Below are 25,118 nucleotides of genomic sequence, written 5' to 3'. Positions count from 1 at the left end.
TGTTTGTAATACCAATCATTGCATTGAACTAGTCTTGTAGTCTCTTCAATCTTTGTTATTAAACCTTGCACTGAAAGGACAGTGGGCTGTGGGTGCATTCCCCAGTGATTGAAGATGCAGGACTTTTGAGCTGCATGTACAGTTTAGCAGAAAAGGGGAAGAGAGTTACCAACTGTTACACTTTGTCTCCAGATGTTTCCTCTAAGACAAATATCTAGGGTTTTATTATGTCACAGTAAGAACACAGCAATAAGATGAGAACGATTGAGTTGGTGTTTTGTTTTGGTTTTTTTGCATTTCATTGTCTGATCTAAATAGACAATCAAATGCTGTGGTAAGTTGTCTGGTAGTTCAGATGGAACATGCCCGTGCTTGTTAATGTGAACTGCTCTTTTCTAAACAGACTATTAAAATGCTTCATTCAGAATCCCTTTGGATGCAAAGTAAAAGCATGATTATTTTAAAACACTGATGTTCTTGAAAATATACATGATTGGGGTTTGGTTGATTTTTTAAAAGACTTGTTCATGCAAGAAGTAGCAGCCTCCTATTCTACTTTCCCTTATATTGGTGGCAAACCCCATTTTGACGTCAAAGGAATGGGATCAGACCTATAGTCAAAGTTTGGCAGCACTGGGACTGCCTATGATGTGGATGTGCATGAAATACTGCATGATGAACACTGATGTAAAGGACAGTGTCTGACACTTCTTCCATTGATTTTGAAGACACAGAAAAGAAACGCTGTTAGGATCATCTCTTCTGAAGTCGAGGGCTAATGCAGGGCATGCGGTTTCACTTAGTATTCCTGTATTGAGCTCATAACTTCTAGACACATTTAAAGCATGTCCCTAATTAGTCTAAACTCTTCCCCTTAGTATATACGTAAAGGCTTTTTAACCATTTGTATGTCCATTGTATAGTAAAATTGCAAGTTTAGTAGTAAAAATGGCTTCATCTGGGTGGGGGGGGGGGGGGGGGGGAGGCACACTACAACATTTAACTGTAGTTCGTGATGACAGTATAGAGATTACTTACTTTCACCAAGTTCTTGTCTTCCATTGTATTCAGTCCTCTTCACTAACACGTATGAAAAATTAGTTCCATGCTTCTAGATATACTGGCAAGACTGGGGTTTTTTTGTTTTGGTTTGTTGGTTTGGGTTTTTTTTAGGGCTGCCTGTTTGAGTAACTAGTGTGGCAGTGACAAGAGTTTCTTAAAGTGGAGGAAATGAGATGGTGACAGTTTTTAATTGTACATTCCGTTATTGTAACAAATTATTACACATACTGTAAATACAGAGTTTAATTACCTTGATGCGTGTGCATATATACAATGAATTACACAGGGTAGTAGGAGACCATTATTAAGATTGCAAAACTACGTGTCTAAAACTTGTGTTTGTACATGTAATTACACCTTGTTGTAGTGTATGCCATCTGATAGAGTATTTTAATTACATAGTTGCCTGACCCCTTTTCCTGCTCATCCTTGCTTTGTTCATTGTCAAGGTCTTCCCTGAATGAGAATTAGTTCATTCTAGTTGTTTATTTTATGGTCTTAAGCCACCTTTCCAGCCTCAAGGCTCCTCTCTGGAAACAGGTTTCTTTTTTGCCTCTTCTGCTCTTTCCAGTGACATGGCCAATAGCAGCTTGATAGAGCTTTACCTTCACAAATATTAAGTCATCTTTAGGACACTGTTGTGAGCAGAGATGCTATCATGATTCCTGTGAGGCATGAGGTAGAACAAAAAGACAATTTTAAAAATTACTGGCTTAAGACCGTTGAAGGTTACTTTTTAATGGGAACATCACATGGAGAAAAACACTTCAAAAAGTTGAATCTGGTGACAGAACTCTTAACGTAGATAGCTTAACTCTAACACTTAAATGTTCATTGAGATAACTGAAACCCGGAACCAGAACTGCATTAAGTTTGACAGTGTAAGGCTTTACCTGTCACGAGGAGCGAGAACAATCTGCTCGCTCTGCAGCTGGCTTCAGTTACTGAGGACTGGGTGTCTGAGATGGTTTCTTGCAGAACAGATCTTCCTGGCATACCTCTGCCTGCATCATCCAGCTTCACCAGCTGAAATCCAAATATAAGCGGCAAAAGCAAAAGAATTTTTAGAATGTTCAGTGCACAGATTCAGCAGGTACTGTAACATACCCTTGCGAGTTCTCAGTACTTTGTTGTAGATGTAAAATATGTCTTACAATACCAATATGCACTTCAGGAACATTGCATGTTTTAAATAACCTTGCTTTATGTTATTATGGTGCATCTCTAGGAGTTTTGCTTTCTTTTCACTGTATTGTAGTTGTGATTCACAATGCAGGCATTCTTGTCAATTATTAGTAAATTACAATCCTTTAAAGTTGATTTTAGTTTTCTAATATCAATCAGTAACTTGCTTACTTTTGCTTCAAAGATGCTTTTTTTTTTTTTACCATCTTTATTGTGCCATGTTGGAAACGGCAACATTATTTAGTCAAGAGGTGTGGCAGTACACCTTCATCTCAGTATGACAGACAATGTTTTTTTTTCCTGGATGACTGTTACTAGCATCAGAGATTAGATTTCTCTTTTGGGAAATAGTAGTTTAGAAAGCGGAAATCAAGGCAGCTCCAGTGTGGATGATAGATGAGTAATGTGGGAGGTATGAAAAATACTCTTGACACCTGGAATAGTTACTCATTAACTTTACAGACACACTAGAAACATGGGAAGAGTTTTCTGACATGGAGGAATCTCTGCTGTCTCACACCAGACCTTTACACCAAGGTTGAGAATCTGAAGGATATGCTTACTTCATATGAAGTTGTCTACACAACCTTTGTGTTTTGGGGTTTTTAATATTCCATGTATTCTAGACACTGATATGGAAATTACAGGATCATTGCATTTCTAAGAACAAGCAAGACACCAGACTCTGAAGAACCATGGCATTTGATCTTTGAAAACTGAGAGTGCATGAATGCATGCTCCTATGAAAACCCCAAATTGTAAGAATCGTTTGTAGTGGGCTAGAGAGGCATTTGACAGATTACGTGCAAGTACATACATGTGTGTTTCATTATTTGATTGCCTTAAGAGACTGGTGTTTAAGTTGGCAGATCTGCTTATTAAAAGCAAAGCACTTTGGCTGGCAAAATTACAGAATGCCAGAAGGAGAAAGAGACCAAATGCTGAGAGAGAGAACGTGTAATTTGCAAAAGCTTGGGGAAGCTATAGAGCCAGCAGGAAAAAGTAGACTTAAATGTGCTTCCAATTTGTTCTGTTGGGCTCAAGCTGATAGCCATGCAGCAGTAAAAGCATGAAGTTCCCTTACTTCAGTATGAATTTCATGGTTTGGAAAATGCAGAGTTTTCTGTCAAGTTAAGTATGATTTGGTCACCTGTTTGCAGCCTGTCAGAAATTCTTATATTGTGCTTGTTTTCCTGATTGAAATTTTAAAAAAAGAAAAAGCTTGCTTTGAAGCTGTACAAAGCACCATCAGGCCATGGCACGCATGGATGCTCCCTAAGAGGCTCTGAAACTTTGTTCTTGGTCTGGATTAGCTTGTTGCAAGGCTACATACAGTATTGACTCCCAGTGCATGTTAAATTTCTGTATGTAATTTGCTGAGACGTAATTTGTAGCTATTTGGGGGCAAAAAAACCCACTCAACAAACAAAAAAACCCAAGCCAGTCTTTATACATAGTAGTTTAGAACTAAACAATCCTGAAAGGTTTTGGAAGCAGCTGCCAAACAATTTGAGTGTGTCTAAGGAGTTCTATACCTGTGGCCTCACGCTTCCTCACTTTGCAATGCCAGGCAGCACAGATTAGAACATTCTCTTGATCCTTTACATTATTTATTCCTAGCTGAATGCCATTAGAATTACCAGCTGCCTTCCTCTTGTCTCCTAAGATTTCTCAGTTTGAGAGCAAGGTTTGAAATGTGGGAAGCTGACTGGTGCAAAGTTGACTGATGCAGTGAAACACAAGAGAAGCAGAAGGGCTGTGTCCCCTGAGAGATCAAGAAATAGGCCTTAAAAAAACCCAAACAAAACCGAACAAACAAACAAAAAAGAGCAATCAAAAACCTGTTTCTCTTAAAACAAGAGCAAGATTTACATGATTGCTCGTGATCTCTCTAAAAGAGGGTATTAGTGGTACATTTTTCCATGAAGTATTAGAACTGTTTGGGAGGTGGCAAGTTCCTGTTCAGCAGTTCTGAGTACTGCAAGAATCAGGAACCTGGTGGTAGCATAACAGAAGCTTACATGAGTTACAGCAGCTGTCTGCTGCATCAGCCACTTTTGAGGAGTTTTATCTTGTAAAAACCCCAGTAAAGTGCTCTGAAGATGCCACGACTGAGCTAATTAGGATACAGGCTTTTCCAGCTTCACGCACAAGTTTGGAAGGCTAAATGAGAAGCAGAGTTAGGTAGAAAGATGCTTGTTCTGATGTAGCAGGCAGTTCATGCGAACTATGCTTAAAAACAGGGAGTCTTAAGCCTGTTTAGAAAAAATCAGGTCAGTTTAATGCATTCCTCTTCCTTCTGTTCTCGACAGGGAACTGGTTTTCTGGAAAGATTCTCCATCTGGGAGTCAAGTGAGACATCCTTTCCCTTCTTGGCATGGCCCACATTAAAATAAATAAATAAAATGTTTTAAGAAAGTAAAATGAAACAAGTAAGAGGTGTTCTCTTCTGCTAGGGTCAAATAAAGGTAACTAGTTCTTTCTTTTGGCAAAATGATCAAGGGATTCCTCTGCAGCACAATAGCAAAACCAGACATATAAGACTTCCTTTTTTTTATTTTTTTCCTTTTTTCAAATTCCCCCCACTCCTGGTAGATTAGCAGGAAAACAATGAGGATATACCCGGACTTTTAACAGAATAGCTGCCAATTCATAGTCCTTACTGGCCAGTGTGGAAGAAGGCTTACTCCTTCCAGGCAGCAGCCTTTCAGCCTCACAAACCTCCACTCATTTCTTAGTGTGTCATAGCTTTAAGATCTTTTCACATGTCTGATCATATTTTGTGCAAGTCAGGGACATATTTTCACTCCTTTATTGCATCCTATAATCAACATTCTGAAAAAACTGAGTTATTGTAGCTTTAAGCTCTCTTTGTACACATCTGGAAATAGACATAAATAGATAATACCCATTACATTTTCAGATGGAGGTGGGTTAGTTAGACTAACTAGCTTTCTTGGCAGGAACAGGGTGGTAGAGAAACTGGGGCTTTTTGTGTGTGTATGACCTGCAGAAGCACCATACAGTTGTAGCACAGGGCTGCTTGTTTCTCTAATTATGTTAATACTAATTGTAAATAGTTGCAGCCATTTTAGAGCCTAATATTAAGCAGACTAGTGTTCCTTGGTGTACTCATTTGTACAACCAGTATTCCTCTTAAGTTCAGAGGCAGTCACTTGAGGATTGTTTTGCTCTCTGTGAATTTTCTACAGGGAATTCAAAGAACATCCACAGCATGTTCTCCTGTGCTAGAATAGGCCAGTGTAGGGCAGCTTCCCAGTGGTAGAGGCAAGGAAGTGAAGCAGCAGGTCAGAGTGCTTCTTGCTTACTTGTTGAGTCTTTGTACACGACATCAAATGAGCTGTTCCCGGCTTCTTCCCTGGAAGAGCAGTTTTCATTTGATCCACATGAATTAACAATCAGGGAACATGTTGTCAGTTCTTAACCAGATGAGTATCTTTTTGTAGTTTGCACAACCCCTCTGCAGTTTAAGCTTTCCAAGACCACTTACAGAAATACTTTTTTCAGTTACTTCAGCCTCTTCTGCTCAGCCTCACTGCTTCACAATACACTACTTGAAATCGAGGGGTGTATTTTTCATTGTTTTAGATCTCAAGAAACTCTTTACTACTGTAGGGTTACATGGAGGTTGCAAAAAGATTTCTCTGAGTTGAAGTGCTTAGAATTGTGCTTGGGATTTCTTGAGGAGAGGCTTTGCCTCTTGCTTCTAGTCTCTTTCCAAATGAATATTCCCAATGTAGACTGAAGTCCTCTGCCATACCTCATTACCCTTACTTCATTTAATCTTTGGCTTGCAGATGGTGATGTAAAACCAGCCGTTTTTTCATGCTACCTTTTAATTAGCACCATGTTTGTTATTATTTTCAATTCTTATTTTACACTTCCTCTAAAAAGATTTTGCAGTGTATGAATTTCTGCAACAGAGTGTGATAGTACCGAAGTAAAGGTTTCTCTCCAGCTGCAGTTAACCAGACTGTTGAGATTGCTTAGTAAAGGTCTGTGAAAATCATTCACTACTTTACGTCTTAAGGTCTGAATTAAAGTTGCTTCAACAGTGGAGTGAGAACAAACGGAGGTTTATGGAAGAGAGGTCTTCAGATTCATGCATTAAGTACATGTGCTTCATATTCCATGATGATACAGTATCTCAATAGTGTGAAATACATTGGAATGAGGAATCAACCCTGACACTGCTATGCAGAGAAATCTTGACAGGTGTATGATACGGGTCAAAAAATCATATTCATAGGGACTTAAGAGTTTTCTTCTTCTGAAATTAAAGACGATGGTGAGATTAAGTCTGTATAGATCCAATTCAGGAATTTCCTAGCAATGTTTTTGTTTCTGTATCTATGTCATATCAGCCCATGGTTTAGTGGCTGTGAAGATTAACCTAGTTTTACTTTCGTGTAAGATTCCCTTTCAGCAGTGCTGTATTTTTGTGTAGTTAGAACTAAAGCCCTAAGCTTTTGGGCTTTTTGTTGGTTTTAGTTTTGGGTGTTGGGGGTTTTTTGTATTAGAGGAGGAAAAAGTCTTGCTTTGAAATACTTTAGTTTCTGGAACAAATAAAGCCCTTCTGATGCTGTATTGCTATTGCCATTGTTGAATTTTTTTTTCTGTGTGACTGCTATACAGTGATTATTTTTAACTTTCTGTGTACTTAAAAATGTTTCCCCAAAAGATGAAGGAGCTGTTTTGGCTTTTATCTGTCAGCAGCTTTTGCTAGTACTTTTTATGTAAATCTTCCAGATCTAAACAACTTGACTTCTCAAGCACAGTAATCACACTTTTTCTTGCAGTACTGAAGAGCTTATTCTTTTCCTGTAGATTGCTTGCCTATGGATAGTTTGAGGAGGATTTGTTCTTGTTTCTTCCCCCCATTAATTTCTCCACAGCAAAAAGGTAGCAAAATGAAGTATTCTTTCAAAGCAAAACAACATATTGTCCTGAATTTTCATGTATTATAATTATTGAATAAAAGCAGAATGTTTTAAAATATGCTTCTCAAGCAGATAGATTATCACAAACTAGTCATGGCCTTGCATAAGAAACAGTATCATGGTACAAAGAAAAAGGAAACAGCAGGATGGAACAGGGATCCTGTACAGATAGGACAGATCATTCTGGAGGAAGTTCCAGTATCCCAAGCATCTCACAGTGCATGTCCCTCCAGCAGTCCTACCCTGGTTGCAAAGAGCAGACAGGTGCTGCAGGAGCACCCTTACTAGTCATCACCATAGTTATGTGGAAAGGGAATTGAGGTTGGTTGGTGCCAAACTGATCAGAAGAAACTACATGTCACTGCTTTTTAGGTAAAGTAGTTCCAGCACGGGAACTAACTCTACCTGTGAAGTGTTACCTGACGAATGTCATTCAAATCAGCTCACCATGAGCCCACACTGGCTGGCCTCAACCAAAATCTTGAGATGCACTTCATCATTCCTTCCCTTAAAAGACAGGCAGCTGTCTCTCTCTTGTGACAGAGGTTTCCAGAACAACTGAGTATGTACTTCCTTCCCCAGTTGCTCTTGCTTGAGAACAAGTTATGAAGCAAAGTAGTCTTGCATGGGAAGCTGAGTCGAGATAGTAGAAAATTCAGGCTTGAAGAGAAGAGTAAATGGGAGAATAGGAACCTGCTGCACAACCATATGTTGTTGTCCAGCACAATCTGGATGATGCTCCAGGTAGTAGATACCCCAGCTTTTCATCTGGGTTCTGCTCCTTGGAAGCTCTAGACTTGTTGTCCTGAAATTTAACAGGAAAAATGTGATGTCGTTATGTGGAAAGAGGCAAAAGGAAGAACTGAAATTGCTCATGCAGCTTTAGTTCTTTCCTGTCTTAAGTTTTGAGTGCTTGACCTTGTGATCTTGATGCTCTTTTAATGTAGTTTTATGTATGTACTATAGCAGGCATCAGACAGAGGGGCCTTTGCTGCAAATTTCTTGTACAGTGACTGCAGTAAAACACTATGTAAACGTATTAACTTACGTATAGCCTCTTTAAAACAAATCATGCTTTTACTAGTTTCACTGTTCCTTTTAAAACAAAAGTCTAGAGTGCAGAAGTTAATAGAATATCACAGCCTGGGAAAGATGGGATACAGTTTGTGGGAAGGCATCAATTCTAGGAGACTTCTTAATCATAAGACCAGTAAGGGAGGTTTTATTTGTAGAGAACTACCACGAGTTTGTTCCGATTTGGTAAGGTCTTCGAGGTACTATTACTGCAATCTGGATGTTTGATGACAACAATAACCCTGAAGGGAACCTGAGAAGTAGGTCACAAGATGCAGCCAGTGGAACATGCTGCTTTGTCCTTAGACCTGCACTATCCACACACTACCTTTGAATATTCAGTGTCATATATTTTCCTTCTTGATACCATGTATGGTTTGATGTCAAACCACTGCTGGAAGCTGGAATGATGTTCAGTTGTTCTGTTTAGGGACATTAACCTGCTCTTACATTTAAAGCGATGCTCCTTGGGACTGTGAGAACACTGCTATCAGCTGTGCTCCTGCACATCACACAGGACTTGGGGTCATCCCTGAGAATGAGGGGTGCGAGGGAACTACACATCAGTCTGCTACCCCTGACAAAAGCATGAGAAACCACTTGCTGGGCTCCAGGCCATGGGAAGGAGGTGAGATGCACCTCTCCCCAAGACCAGCCATAACAAAGCCTCCATAGGAGCCTTCTTGGGAGTTAGCTCCAGCGGTGACTGTCCTGTGCCCTCCTCAGCTTATTCAGTGCCCTTCTCTACTTAGGAGCAGAAAGGCATATTTTAATACATTCTTGCTTATTTATCATTCTACTATTTCTGCTTATCTCCATCTCTTTGAAAGAAAAGTTGAATAAGCAGGTGTTTTTTCCCTTGGTCTTTTTGGCGAGATTTCTTTTGAAAAACATTTTGTGTGTTATGTATAGCATTGTAATGCAGGGGGCTGTATGCCAGAATATTCCAATTAGTTAATGTATTTTTCATATTCCTCGCAATTTTTCCTCAGAACGGGGCTGCTCGTTTTTCTGTTAATTCTAATAGTAAATAGTTGCATCCATTTCGAATCGTAAATTCAGTTCTAGTTTGAAAAGGAGTTTTTCGAAAGTTCACCCATAGAGGGAAGCATAATACTGTCTTTACAATAGTCCTAAACTGGCTTTAACTACTGGCTGCTTTTAAAAACTTAACTGTGCTTCAGTTGAAGCCAGCAAAGAACATCTGTTGTCTTATTTATAGCTCCTGTTTCTAAGAAGTATATTCTGTAGCAGATGATAAAAGTACCTGACAGCTCATAATTCATATGGTTACAGAGGTTTAATCTGATAGAATATTATGAACAGAATTCCTTCCTAGTACAGGCAGTATCACTTCCCTTTCAACAGATGATAGAAACAGGGCTTTATGAAACATTAAATTAATAAGTGTGAAACATGATTAGCAGCCACTATTAGAAGGATTAAACCATTATAAAGGAATATAGTACTTTACACTATGTTGATTGGTGGGTTTATTTTTCCACTTTCTTGTGCAGCTGAACTTTCCCCGAGCCAGACACTGCCTTCTTTCTTTTTTCTTTCTTTCTTTGAGGAATTATTTGTTGATTAAGACAGCAGTTCTGTGAAAAGTGTTCTTTTTTTGTGTCGGGGAAAGGTAAAGAGAGCTCAGATTTTTGGGGGGGCAATCAATGCATTGTATAGTACAACTTTCTGTATTAAATCAAAGGCTTATTCTGTCTAGTTCTGTCATCGATTGTTTGTAGATGATTTTCTTGCATTAATCTGTATTTGCCTGGACTTCCCTTTCCGTTCCCATAGTTGCCCCTTATTCTCTGTAAACCTGAGAGTTGCTGATGCAATATAAATTGAGATGAAGAGGAATTAGTTTTCCTGCCCCCCCAAATGTCCTGCATAATCACCATGCACACGATATTTTATCAGTCAGATCATTGCTAGTATATATGTGCTGATAACCCTGGAAAATATCTCGGCAAAGGATTTGACTTGTCTCAGTTACAGCATTGATTTATACAGGTGACTGCGTCTTTCTTGACATGTTAAATGCAGCCAGGGTAAAATGAACTAATGTTCAGTTTTTATTCCAATCCTCCTAGACTCAGTGGGTTGGACTATAAATGGACTGATTATAATATACATATATTTGTCCTCCTGGAAAAATGACTGCTGGACCATACTCTTTTAAATGCCACATACATTATAACAAGTTGTGTACATTTTTCTACAGAAGTCAATTTGAAATGCCCTTTTGAAGCTTATAGGCAATGTTGCTAGTACCTACCTCTCACAGATGATTCTGGAGTTGCTGACTTTGCCTTTTGGGCAGTACACTGGGACTGACTGCACTTCAGAAGGTCCCGCTGGTTAAGAACTCTTGCAGTCATCATCCTTTGGAATAAGGTCCTTGGAAAAGTTCTTGTTACTCTGTATTACTGATGTAGGATCACAGCAGAAATACGGATGCTTTAAAAAGCTGTTTGAAGTCCGGAACCATATTATTCATGTTTATTCATGGGGGTTAAATGTTGTCATTGAGATGCCCTACCGTTCTGCTTTATTCAGGTGTTTTTCCGTTGAAGATGAAGGAAAAAGAGAAGTGCAGTTGAGGTGATAAACCATTATTTCAGCACAGATCTGTATTTCCTTCTGTGTCTAAAATCTTCAGCATACCATTAGCAGAGAACATCTGAAGTCGTCACCTCATCCCCTAGTTTATACCCAACACCTACTGAACGATGGAAGAAGTAGACTTGCTGGCCACACAGTATTGAAGGAGTTTTAGTGTTTCCGTCCAGCTTCATGGTTGTACTTCAGTCACGTAAGGTCACCAGCAAACATCATTTCCCTGTTCCTTTTCATAGCCCTGGGGTCATTCATATTGCAATAAATCTTGACTCACAGGCATTTTTCTGCCTCCATAAAAATGGGCTTCTTGTAAGCCTGACGGCTGATAGTGTTGGTGGGCCAGACCATTTCTTTTTCTAGTGCTGGGATAGTCTACACCTCTTAATTTCTCCTGGATCTAGTCTCCTTTGGCTGCCAAGGCTTCTGTGGTATTCTGAGTCCTGTTTGACGACATCTGATAAAAATAAATGACAAGTAATAGTAGACAGACTTATTAAGCCACTTGTAATGATGTGTCAAATTCACTGATGCTTAAATCACTTTAATATTTTTCCATGAATAGCGTTGCCTTTTAAAATCTTTCTAGTGAAACCAGTACTGGAGAAGGTGGTTGAACAGCTTCTGCCGTTTTCAGTGATGTTTTCAGATTCTAGGAGAATTTAACTACGGCCAACAAAATAATCTCAGGTTAGGTAGGCCCTAAGGAGTGATATTTTTCTCTTCCAACAGTTGCAACTTAGTACCTATTGCAGTCTTCAATTTATCTGAAGAATAAACTTCTTCATCCTAGCTCTGGTCTGTCTTTCCTCCTGGTTCAGTGAAAACCATTTGCTAATAGAAGATGGACAGTGTTGAACGCTCTATTTTCCTGTTCTTTTGGTAAATGCAATTACGCTCTGAAATTACAAATGCCAAGGCTAGGTTACAGTCCTCAAACCTCAGAGTGAATTTCTCTTTAATACTTATTCGTAATACCAGGGTCAGCTTTTTCTGGGTTGGTCTGGCATTGAACCCAAAGCACAGATCTCAATGGAGAGTTCTTCATAGGGTTTAGGTTTTTTTAATCTTTCATAGCGCTCTGCTGAGAGGTTCTGCAGGTCCTCACTGCTTCTTAAGACTATAAAGAAATGGACCATAAAATGGCCTCTCACTTAAAGTTTGAGGGTTTGTGTCTGTAAAAGTCATTTCACTCTCTTAACAGGTTGTGTGGCTTTTCTCCCCAGCTGAGGAAAGCAGGTGCTGACAGGGCCGCAATGGCTGGGGCTCTGCATCTGGACCAGCTGCCACCACCAGGCCGTGGGAGGCATCAGGCCGTGCTGTCACCCGTGCGGTCGTACCTCCTGGTCCTTTGCAGCGTTACAGGATCTGAACTGGTGTTCAGATCATTGCTGCAGGCGTGGCTCTGGGTGTACTCTCAGTGCAGCCTCCTGGGATCTTCTGTGGGGATCGTGAGCTCTCAGCACACAGGAGTCCACGGCACTGCCGTGGTTCATACCGCTGCCTGAAAGGCTGGGCAGGAATGCCAAACTGCCCTCCTTTGCAATGCATCTTTGCTTGCATTTGACAAGTGATTAAATTCAGACATTATGGGTCCTGATTGAAATTCAGATTCTGTTTCAAGGAAGATGGGTAATAATAGTGAAACTTTTTTGAATTCTGTAATGGAGTACATAACTACTGAATAGCAGCATTTCAATCAAGAAAGCAAGCTCGCACATTTCCCAGAATTTTTCAGTAGCAGGGTGGGTGTTGGATTTTGTAGAAAACCCTATCTTGTCCACTACTTGTCATGCATTATGCCACCTGTGGTGCCAGTGGCAGAACTTGTTTCAAGTGCTCAATCAACCATTGTTTCTTCATAGTTTGATGACTAATCTTGCTGGAAGCATTATCACAACATACTTACCAATGATCCTTACTTTTTCTTTTCTTATTCTGCATTAATTAATATGCTTATATTTATTACAGGTAATTTCAGTGCTGCCCAAACCATTCATACTTGGACATACTGCATGACTTTCAAACAAGGATATGTGTAAATCTATGAATGCATAATTCACAATGTTATTAAATACAGTTGCATGCATAAACAGCATTTATGCTTGCACATAAGCTAGTTCTGATTATCTTAAAGACCTGACCTCTCAAAAATTACTTCTATGTAGAGCAGTGTTGTCATCAAATGCAATATGTATGCACAAACTTAAATGCCATTTCTGAAAAAGGAACAACATGTATGGAGTAATTTTGACTCAAAGCTAAATTCAAGTAATGTTAGTATATAGATCCTGTAAAATATTTAGAAATTAAACTACTTTCCATGGTGTGCACTGGTACATTTTAAGTCATATTCTTCTCTTTTTTTTTTTTTTTTATATTAATTTTCATTCTCCTTCTAGCAGTAATGAAAGACTTGGCTCAGAAGCGTTTGAAGTCAAATTCTAGCTTTAAATTTCCACTTGTCCTTGCCAGGTACTAACTCTGAAGTATCTCTTTTTATGGAGAACCTTTCCAAAAGGTGCAGCTGTGTGCTGGTTTCATCTTGCACTTTGTAGCAGTGTTGGCAACCCTTGAACGTAAGGTATGCTCTCATCTCCCACACGTTGCCATTGCCTTAGAGCTGTTCAGGCCTGTCTGTATCAGGGAGAGGGAAGAGTTTGCAGATTGGAGTGAACCCTGGCTTGTGGTTCATCTCATTGGTTCTCACTCTCTGGCAAGGTAAAAATAGAGCTAGTGGAAAATCCAGGTTTTATCATGTGTCATCAGAAGCTTCCTTACTATCTGGAGACCCACTACCAGACTTGTGACTAGAAAGAAGACACGAAAACTGTATGACAGCTTTTCAGAACCTTAATATTTTGGAGACTGTGGAATTTCAAAAAAATTACAGGAATTTGTGGGGAAAATGATTGCTTTAAGTGAAAAAATGATACTGGATTGTAGCAAAGGGATCTACAAAGTTGCTCAGATTCTTAAGAGTGGATTTGGTTCTCCAAACCTCTGTTCTGTGCTGCAGCATGCTTCAAAGCAAAGGAAACTTTTGAAATCAGGTACTAAATGAAAGTTGCATGTGGGCTTTTGTTTTTTTCCCTTTTACTAAAACTCTGGCATCTGAAAAGTTTTCCTTTCCCTCTGTAGATCTTAAAGTGGATGCTGAGTTTTCTTGTAGAACACCTAATCTAGAATCTGCATTTATTCAAGGGTATCTTGTATTCTGGCTCTGGGAGTCAATTTGTTTTCTTCCAAAAGTAGGTGTAGTTTTCTTCACTTTAGCCACTGTCATTTCCTCTCAGCACTTTGAAGCTGAAAAGCACTGTTCCCAAATTCCTCTGTCTTCTGTGTAAACGTTACAAACTGGATTCAGTTCTATAAGTACTGTTAAGTTGGTTTGGGTTTTTTTTTTTTTTTCGGACAGATGGATGTTTCGAAGCTTTTTCACTTTTAAATGCCCATAAATTTATATTCTGTGCAAAAGCTGGGGATTAAAAGTCAGTATGATGCTATAAATTAATTATCTTGGAGATGGCAGAGTGAGTAGGAAACCCCAGAACTGTTGCCATATCCTACATGCTGATGAATGCTGCTGAGCACTGTAAACTCTGTGACTAAGATGTATTCTTCAGTCAGTGCTGAGTTGAAGGTTACTGCAGGTTTTGTGCCTGCCGTTGTGTGTTGTTTTGTATTTTTGTTGTAGAGCTAATACTCACCCATGAGTGCATAATACTAAAAAAAAGGTGAATATCTTGAGGTTTTGGTCAAATATACAAGTATTTCACAGTTTATATGGAACAGATTGTCATGATTTGAAAGGTTCTCTTCATATCTAAAAATTTCAATACTGTCTGCAGTAGATAGAAGTTTCCAGTTTAGGGGAAAAGGAATAGAGTATAAGGAGGAAAATATATCAGAAATCCTCTCAACTCCTGAAATTTTAATATTTTTCCAGTGGCATATTTTAGGGTAGCAGAGGAGGGTTGGAAATCTTTCCTTTTAACCAGCGTGATATTTACTTTACATATATGTGTTCTATAGACATATTATGGATTTTGCGTAAAGATAAATATGTACTTCTTAAAAGCCTTTCTTGGATATTATTGATCCAAGAATACTGTACAGCAAAGATACTCAGTAACAGACTACAACAGTTTATGAGATAAGATCCTGCTCAAAGTATATAGGAAAAGTGTGGAGAATGAGGTGGCTTGCAGAAAGAGGCGTTTTTTTTGTTTAGGTAATCTTGATAAGGTCTATATTCACCCCATTCTTTATGTCCCATGGATACAAGCTGTTTTCTGCAGTGTCTTTCTTCACCCCGCAAAGGCTTCTTCCCATGAACTGAAGTCTTCCTCTGACACTTAGTTCTCTCTTTTGCTTTGCCTGAACCCCATCCCTAGATGTAAATCTAGTGAGAAATTGAATTATTTTTCTAAATACACCTTGGTTTTAGGTACTTAGAGTGTATCTCTTGCCATTATTTCAAGGCACACTTTGGTTAATCCAAGAAAGCATCATTCTCTTTGCTGCTCAGTAGCCTGGATGGACCATCCCTGAACTGCTGAGCTGTCAACTGAAATGTCTCAAATGTCTGCCAGGTTTGACTTCTGTCCTCTGTCTCTATTTGGCCTTCTTCGCCTCTCTGTTTTTTTCCTCAGTTTCAGTTTAGACTCTTTTGCTGAATGCTGCCTCCAGCTGGAATTGTGAGGTGAAAATTTTGTTCAGAGATGATGCAATTTCATTGCTGCAGTGCAAGAGGGAGAAAAGTACTTAATTTAACTAGCTACCTAAGGGAGTGGAAAGTTACTCTCATAAGTGAAAATCATGTAAACTGTGTTCTTAGAACCTGTTCTTCCTCTGCTGCTACATAAAAGGATGCATTTTAAGCCCTCTGCATTTTGTGAGCCTGTTAGCATCTCAGAGTTCGAGTATTTCTATAACATATCCTTTGATATCACACTGATCAGACCTTTCATTTATTCTTTCAATGGATTTGCCCTCATCATGGCATAACTTCATAGTTTAGGGTCAAAAGGAACTGTTTGAACTGAGTATTACAAATCAAATGGTATGTATTTCAGCATGCCTCGGGAGAGGCTGCTTGGAGCGCAGCATCCTCCATCTGAGCTCAACTTGTGTTTGATAAAGCAGATATGATGTTAAGCTGACAAAACTTCAGAGTTTACTATGTCCACTTACTGGCATTTTTCAGCTAACTATGGAATGAAGTAGAGTGGTTTTCAACAGAGGAAAAAAAAGGTATGCTTTTTCTCCTCTAAAAAGCTATGCTGACAATCCTTAGTTACAGTGGTGTCTTTTATTGCTTTATCCTATGAGTCTAGTATCAGGTTTTCCTTTATTTTGCCCAGAAGTGGTAATCTGTAACTAGTTTGTAGTCATCTTCTTTCAGAGTGCAGATTGGGCATTGGAAGTCTTTTGATCCCCAGGAATTGCTCTGATTTTCCATAAGTCATTAAGAAGTAATATCAGCAGGCCAGAGATCTGCTTAGGCAACTCTTTTGGGATTCCCAAATGCTCATTTTCTGGGCCTCCTAAGTTAAAATGTTATGACTAACAGATGTTTTTCTAATGTCCTTCTCAGTTATGAATGGACTGGAAAGTATTCCATCATTATCATATGAGCATTCTGCTTCTTTTTGCAAGCGACAACTCTCAGTGTCCCAGTATTCTCCACTTCTGTTACTAGTTCGTAAACAGTTATTATCTTTAATTTCTCCTCAGTTTTCTGCACTGCCGAACTTCTTCTGTACCGTCCATGCTAAAGTTATATAATTGTTGCTCCCAAAATAGGGTGAATTCTCATCAAAAATTACGTTCTCTCTGTTTCTCCGTTGTGGTCTATTTAATTTTTTTACTATTTCAAAGCTTTTTATTAAAAATTCTCTATTTATATTTTAATGTTGCAGGTTATTTTCTCTTTCTCCTACTACTTAGTTATCCCCATAATTCTGTTCAGTTTCAGTCTTCTTGAAATAAGGTATGTGCATGTACATGCGTGTATGTATACCTATGCAAGCAAGCACATATGTGCATATGCGTTTCAGAATTGCTGCCTATTTGTCTGTGTTGAGTTTAATCAGGCAGAGATCATCACCATCACTTAGGCAACTGGCAACTTTTACTTGAGTGATTAAGTTTTGTTTATCAATCATAATCCATCAAACTATGCCAGATGTTTCTGGCAGTAGTTTAATAATATCTCTATGTAAACATTCTTGCTTTCCAAGAGTTAAACAGGACCACTCTAAAACTTTTGAATTACTCTTTTGGCAAAAATAGTGCGTTTAGAGATAGATCATGCCTCACATCACAGAGCCAGAACATTCTTTTATACAGTATGTTCTCTCGATGAAGAAACTGGATTGCCTGAAAACTGACTCTGTATAAAATCAGGTTTGTTTGAATCTGCAAAATGTCTCTCTCTGCTTATACCACTATCTATTCTCAACCAGTTGTTGTAGAAAAGAAAATCCTTCTTTCAAGAAAACTACACACTTAATAGCTTGAAAATTGAAAGTAAACAGAAGTTATTGAACTTCAGTTCAAGTGTGAAATACTTGTTTCTACTGCTCCTTCAGGCCTTTGTAAGTCTGTTTTACCCAGGGGATCAGCAATTCCCAGATGGTGATGTGCTGAGCTACCTCATCTGGTGCACACTGGATGCAAAATATTTTTTTTTCTTGTCTTCCTTGCATTGTATTTCTGCCCATCCATAGACTGCAAACTTTTATTGTGTTTTATTTTCCTAGGCATCGTGGAAAGTGATTCTAGGACTGACAGAGGTCCCTAAAAGAAAATGCTATAAAAATTCAACTATCATAATTTTTGTTCAGCTTTCTGAGTACTTACGGCGTGTCCTCGTTTAGGCCTGACAAGTGAGGTGTTTGTTCCATACTTAAAAATGAACTGGTCACATTATATGTAATGACTTTCATAAACAGAAACTGCATTCAGCTGGAGCCTGGCTTATCTTCCTTCTTTTTCTTTTACAGCTTTTTCACTCCCAGACCTTATGGAGCAGTTTGCACCTCCTGATATTGCTCCACCAATTCTTATCAAGATAGTGGAGGCAATTGAAAAGAAAGGTAAGCTGAAGATGCATTGGCTTCTGCTCAGTAGAGGCTACTTGGACTGTAGGAGCAAAACCAAAGCACACCTCAAATGACATTTAATAACTCAACTAATATAAGTATTATTGAGAGATAAGGAAGGACAGTTTGGTACTGATTTGTGTTTTCTAACCAATAAGCACCCTAAGTTGGTTGAAATGACATTGTAAGACTGAGTTGGATACATAGCTGAATAAGTTACATTTAGCACCAAAGCAGGAGAAAATAAAATATGAAAATTTAAAAGAACTGTTTTCAAGCTTGATGAGCCACTTCTTTATTGGTGCTGTCTGCTGAGCCAGCCAGGGTTATTTTTATGATATTTTGCTCTCCCACTTTCCCATGTTGATGTCTTTACATCCTTTTGAGGTTTTCCCCTTTCTTCTATGTCCTGCCTCTTTTGCCCTATTTCTGTCCTCCTGGCTTTTCCTCTGTCCCCTTCATAGTCTCGATGAGGTAAGGAGTAGCTCACTGGGTCCTCTTTGTTCACTTGCCCTACAGCCAGGGAGTGAGAGGAAGAGTGGTACCTTCATCAGTCAGGCTGCTGTATTTGAGGATGTAGGTTCTCCCATACTGTCCTGAGACTTTAAGACAGCATAAGCCTGAGTAGGAACTTGCTAATACCAATGAGAAGGGCCAGTGTTTAGCAACAGTTTGCATAAGGAACCACTGCTTCCAGGAGACGCCGCTGATATTATTAACTGTTGGTGCACTGCATCCCTGGGTAATGTCTCTTTCCTTATTCCCTATCTTCTCTGAAATAGGGAGTTGTAAACAGTATCTTTTACATGAAAACGCTCTAAGAATGTCTTTTATTCAGACCTTCAAACATTTTTGTCACATCAGTGATGTAGCACTCACCCAGCATACACTGTGAGGTTATGGGTTCTGGATAGTTGAAGGTGACCTAAGGGGTTACCAGCCCTGTAGAAGGGGTTCTCTGTCTCTGTTGACTGCATACCGTACCAAAGGTTGGGCACACTTGTAACTTAAAAGTCTCAGTTAAATCATTACAGCTAGTTAGGTTGTGTCAGAGCTTTTGTCATGTCCCTGTTCCATTCCTGTGGGGTGGCCAGACTCAGATTGCTCACTTATCTTCCTGGAACACCCGGCATTTTCAGGTGGCATAGAGAGGGTAAAGGAAGATCTGGCTCTCTTGTTGCTCCAGCAAGCTGTTTTCTTCCCTGGGATGTGTGAATCCATTTCCTAGTGCTGGCTGCCTACAGCCAGCCCATGGAGACTGTACAGAATAGGTGTTAAGACTGCTGTCAGGTCTGATCTTCCCTGGCCAGCTGCTTCCACAGACCCAGGAGTTTGCAGGTACAAAGACATGTCTTACAGCCGTAAGAAGCAATCGCATTCCACAGTGTGGTAGGTGGGTGGTGGTGGGAGAACGTTGCTAATTTGTACTGTAAGTACTTATTTGAAGGAAACAGAACTATGCTTGTGTCATGTCAGCAGTCACTGGAATATCAATGTATCCCATCGATTTTTGTTTTGAAGGTCTGGAGTGCTCAACTTTGTATGGAACACAAGGCTCAAGTAGCTCAGCAGAATTAAGACAAATTCTTGAGTGTGGTAAGTAGAGTTTTCTTCCTTAAAGCACTAGACTGATTTTGTGGTCAAGAGTGTTCCTCTTTTCTTTGTTCCTCTCACCAGCTTACGTATGTATGCTAGTTCCGAACAATATGACATAAAAAAGACAAAATTTAAAATACTTCTAACTTTTGCGCTTAATGTGAAAGGTGTTTTTCACTGTTAGAGTTTGTCTTTTTCTCTTGGCTCCAGAGCACGTTTTTTCCCCAAGAATAATTATTTTTAATGTATCTTGGTCACTTGCTTGTTCTGGGGTCACTTGCTTTTTCAAGGACCTACAAGCTATCTGTGCGCACCAAAACAAGATGTTTTGTTCAGAAGCAACATAAAGATACACTATTCTTGTAAGGCTGCAGGTTCTTATTTTGTAAACAAATGGCTGTTAGTTTCGATACAGTTCCATGCGTCTCCAGTAGGTGGAGGGGGGATAGTTGCACATTCCCTGCCTGCTACAGAGGTGATGCCTGAAAGACAGAATTAAGTTAATGTTGCTGCAGGAGGCTGGATTCTCAGGTTTCAGACAGTAAAATGCAGCTACACCACTAACATCACATAGCTGTTCGAGTTTCCTGAAATATATTTCCATCTCTTTTTGGTACTTGTTATTTCTACTTCAGGCCCAATTATACTGGCATGGCATCACTCAGTTGCACTGTGAGAGATCAGGAGCTACTGTAAGAAGAGTGCTTGGCCACGCCTTGGCATGATGGAGCACAGTGCGGGGTGTGAGCTTCCACTTGCACAAAAGAGCACAAAAATAAATGGGTTAGAAAGTGAAACTGGTTACACACCATGTTGCCAAAGCGACAAAGGAAAGCAAACTCAAACTGTGAATTTAGGTCTCTTCATTTTTTAGCAATTGCAAGTGTTACAAAAGTGAACAAGAGATGATACTATGAGTTGTCTGTTCCTTCAAATCGAAAGAGCATCCTGTCCTCTGCTGATTTTGATGGGAGTGAAGAAGTATACAAGTGCAGCAAGCAGGGAGAGGAGATAAGCATATGATGCTAGCAGCCTAAGGGATATTTATAGTATTGTAATTATATTTTTTAGTTCAGCTAAATCCAGATTTTCTATAGCACCAATATAACTGTATCTCTTGATTTATCTGAACCTCTTTTTAAGTATCTGAACAGAGGTGTACCTTTATGAAAGTTCATCTATCTCCTGAGATCAAGAACTTGTGGTTTTTATATATTCTGATTTAAAATGTAGTTAGGTTTGAGAAAAGAAAAACAGTACTAGATTTTAGTAACAGTGTATCTTTCCAAGTTCTCTTTAAGATAGGATCAGAAATTTTTCAGGACAGAGCAGATGCCCTGGGTGTCCAGATACATGGATACAGACAGATCTCTTCTGCTCCGCCTACTGTCTTTGAATTCATTAGGTGCTAATTTAGAAAACAATGTTGGCTTTGGTCTCAAAGTTGTGAACCGCAGTAGTGTGCTGTTCTGCTTATGGTTAAAATGCACTCCATATTAATTGGATAACTGCCTGTTAGCTTCAACACAGTGCTATCTCACTCCAAAATCAAAGCTGAGTTACATCTGGCCAGTTCAGCAGATGGAAGAGTTCAAGTCTGTTTATGATATTACACCCAAAGAGTTGCAGGGTACCACAAGTTCATTCTTAGTCATGTATTCATTGTAATAATTGGGGATATACTTCAGAGAATGGATCAACACTGAAAGAACCAGGATTTAACTTGATCTATGAAACAAAAAGCATCCTACAAACAAAAAAACCAATGAAAACTATTTCTCCTGAATTTGTGGTTGGATTTTCTGACACATAAGTGATGTTGCACAATTCATGCCCATACTGTAAGATTTTTATCATCTGATAAAATTTATACCGTCTTTTTTCTGATGTAAATTCTTTGGTGTCTGATAAGAATTGAGCTCATACTGCAAGCTGTCCTTTTTGGGAAAACAGAAAGGACCTGGAGGAGCGCTAAGGTTCTCACTATCCCACCTGACTGCCTTCTTTCACAGTACATGTAGACACACCACATGTCTGATTTCTCTATCTGTTAAATTGGGGTTAAACTGGCTGAAGTAGGTTCAGGAATCATTTTAGAGGGGGTCTGGCTAGCCTAGGATGTTGGTCAGCATTCATACATCTAAATTTTTGTAAACATGGATATTTGTAAACATTGATGACCTCACTGCATCAGTGTTTCGTGTTTTACGATGACCCCTAATCTCTCATTTACTAAGTAAGCATTTCTGCACCTTCCTATTCTTAGGAAAAATATTCCTATTTTTACCGTTCCAATGATAACAAGTAGTCCTTTATGTGATACCCCCAAACCTTATCCCAAGTCATAACTATCCTGGATGGATATCAGATTTTACAAGACAAATCCTAACAGCTACATAAAACAGCAAGCACTCAGTTCTGCACATGTATGTTTGTTTTGACTTGCTCACATAAATATTTACAGTCTCGGAGACCCAGGTTGTTAACCAAACTTAGAGACATACTAGAAGTAGCTACCAGTTGAGAAGCTGCATTTGCCCAAACCCCTGATTAATATTTACCTCTTACACAAAATATTTACAGGTAAAACAGAGACCTGTTAAAAATATTCTGATGTTCCATAACACTGCCAACATGCAGCAAGTCACTACCGTTATTCTGAGTTCAGGCTTGACTCTGTATGACAGAAAACCACTCACAGACATGCAAGCCATTTGTTTTTCACATGCCAAAGGCTTAGGCAAGGTGTGGAGCACTGTATGTTCTTCATCTCCAAGAAAATTTCTTGCTGTCTTTCATTCTTTCTTACAAGTTGTTCCCCCTTAAACCAGATAAAAGTCAGGAGGTTTCGATTCACATGAAGCCCTGATATCATGAGCCTGTATATGTTTTCCAGTTTCTAACATATAAAAAGTATGTTGCTTTTTCCTCTCAGATGCCTCTTCATTGGATTTAGAGACATTTGATGTCCACACTTTATCAGATGCCCTCAAGAGGTATCTCCTGGACCTGCCAAATCCCATCATTCCAGCAGCTGTTTATAGTGACATGATTTCTGTAGCTCAAGGTATGATTATCACATTATTTCAAATATCAAACAAAAAAGCGTTTTATTAGGATTCTGTGCATCCAGTGGTCCAGCTGTCACCCACAGAACAGACTCCACACAACCTAGCAGCATCTCAGAAAACATACGTACCTCCACCACTTTTAATGAAAGCTGTTTCAATTCAGGTCTAGACATGTATTATTTATTTACCTATTTTGGTAAACATGATGGGAAATATAAGGGATAAAACAGTTTTCTTCATTTTAATAAGTAGAATGACTATAGAAAAACTGAGGGGGGATATCAAGGACTTATCTGTATGCAGAAAGCTAATTTTTAACTTTTTATCAGTGCTGACAAAGTAAATGTATTAGAGGTCATGGTGTTCTGTGGTACATTGGAAGTTGCAGATTATGAAGTGAGAAATCCATGCATGCAAGATTCAGCATCTACAGTGGTCATTTCAAAAAAATACAGCTTATATGCTCTTAGCACATGGGCCAAGTATTCTGTTATATATCTCAGGACAGGATATTGTTACTGGTAACCTTCAAACTTAGAACAGCACCTGTGAGACTTATCTAGTGCATCTCAGAATTACCCAATCATGTGTGACGCTAAACACAAGACAGACTTCTGCCAGTACACTCTGAACACATTGTGGTTTTCACCAAAATGCATATCTGTTTCCATTTGACTTTTAAATAGTCGTTCTTTACTCTTCCCTGAGCATTTTGCTTTTTTCAAGATGAGAGAAGTCTTACAGGACTAATGATGGACAGAATTTTTATTTTTTTCCCGTAAAACCGATGCTTCCAAAGGAGTCATATGTAGTTTCATTTTACTTATTGAATGTTCCCATGCTGATATCAAGAGCCTTTTATCTCTTTGCTTGCAGAAGTGCAGAGCTCTGAGGAGTATGCTCAGTTGCTGAAGAAACTCATCAGATCTCCAAATATACCGCCTCAGTATTGGCTCACACTCCAGTATTTGCTCAAACATTTCCTCAGAGTTTGTCAAGCCTCCAGCAAAAATCTCTTGAATGCGAGGTCTCTGGCTGAAATTTTCAGCCCTCTGCTTTTCAAATTCCAGATAGCAAGGTACGTGGGTCATCTTTATTATATTTTGTGCTATAATTGTGGGTTAGTTATATACAAAAGTAAGTGTAATGAACTAAATTTCTGACCTTACTTCTAATGTGGAGGGCACTACTGTAAAGTTATCCAATGTTTTTTTAATTGTAAAGTTTTACATTTTTCCTTGTTCTTACTGCCTAATCCATCTCTTCCAGCTCTGATAATACTGAATACCACATAAAAATCCTAGAGGTTTTAATCACAAGTGAATGGAATGAGAGACAGCCTGTACCAGGTAAAAAAATGTTTTTCATTTTAAAAAAAATATACCATTGTTTTCTTAACTATTCAACTTCAGGACAGTAAATTCTTGTTTTTCCTTTTTAATCAAGCTTAATGAAAAATTGCAGAGTTACAGAATACATAGAAGTTGTTCATATATGCTATACTGGTATGAAAGATTTGTTTTACAAGAAATTGTATTCTTTATTAAAATTATTTTAGTACCCATACTTCGTACAACCTTGGGACTTTAATTTCTCTCCCAATAAACAGTAAATAGGAATTTGTGAATTTTTAAGACCAGTAAACCAATGGAATGCACGTCATACAGAGGTGGCGTTGCAAATTCTGGAGATTGTATTTAAGTCTCAGTCTACTCTCAGGCAGTGCTTAGAATTACAATTGGATGAAAGTAAGGTTTCCCCCTTATAAGCATTTTTTTAACCCAGAGACTCCAAAAATTGATTCAAAACCAATACACCAAAAGTATTAAAACTCTATTCAGGAGAGTTACATTATACTTGTAGTGATTCTGTCAGCATCTGATTTTCTCACTAAACAGTAAACCCCATCTCTTAACGTATGCAAAAATCCCCATTTTTAAATTGCATATTTGGTAGGAGCAAGGCAGGAGTAGCTATGTGCAGAGGAAATTACTAACACAGGGGAACTTCAGATGTTAGCTTAAAGTAATTCCTTTTACAGTTTATTAACAGGGTATCTGAACAAAGGATAGGGTGATGGTGAACAGAACATTGGGCAGCTTTAGTTCTCCCACTTCTCTATTTAAAGTATAAATTAAGAGTTCATGGCAATAGGATTTGTAGGGCTGCGTAAGACTTGAGCTGGAACACAGCAGCAGAAAAATGCCTTATTTCTCATATTTCAGGTAGGCATATTGTATCATCAACTAATGAAGATTCATTTAAAATGCTAAGATTTTTTATTTCTGCTGCTTTGATTGGAAGGCTTTACCAACTTTGCCGGCTCTATTAGTTAGGGACCTTTCCCTAACATTTAAGTGTACATCTGTTTTCAGTTGGTTTATACCTGTTTGGTTTTGTTCAATTTTCTCAAAAAAACTTAGGCAGGCATTTCCAGA

At 38.8% G+C, this 25,118-nt stretch overlaps 1 protein-coding gene across 1 annotated transcript in view; it reads left to right on the top strand.

Moving 5' to 3' along the window:
- PIK3R1 (phosphoinositide-3-kinase regulatory subunit 1) overlaps positions 1–25,118 on the top strand; it is a gene marked incomplete at both ends in the record, with an annotated part of 49,782 nt that overhangs the window by 8,997 nt on the left and 15,667 nt on the right. Inside the window, 5 exons of the mRNA XM_084278894.1 lie at positions 17,915–18,007; positions 19,535–19,609; positions 22,545–22,676; positions 23,557–23,758; positions 23,950–24,029. Of these exons, the coding sequence (XP_084135020.1) occupies positions 17,915–18,007; positions 19,535–19,609; positions 22,545–22,676; positions 23,557–23,758; positions 23,950–24,029 (582 nt within the window). The remainder of the gene's footprint in view (positions 1–17,914; positions 18,008–19,534; positions 19,610–22,544; positions 22,677–23,556; positions 23,759–23,949; positions 24,030–25,118) is intronic.

Source organism: Gallinula chloropus (genome assembly GCF_964237585.1).
Source record: "Gallinula chloropus genome assembly, chromosome: Z".
Taxonomy (NCBI): Eukaryota; Metazoa; Chordata; class Aves; order Gruiformes; family Rallidae; genus Gallinula; species Gallinula chloropus.
The sequence above is the reverse complement of the archived record's forward strand: the minus strand, read 5'-3'. Positions and strand labels throughout refer to the sequence as shown.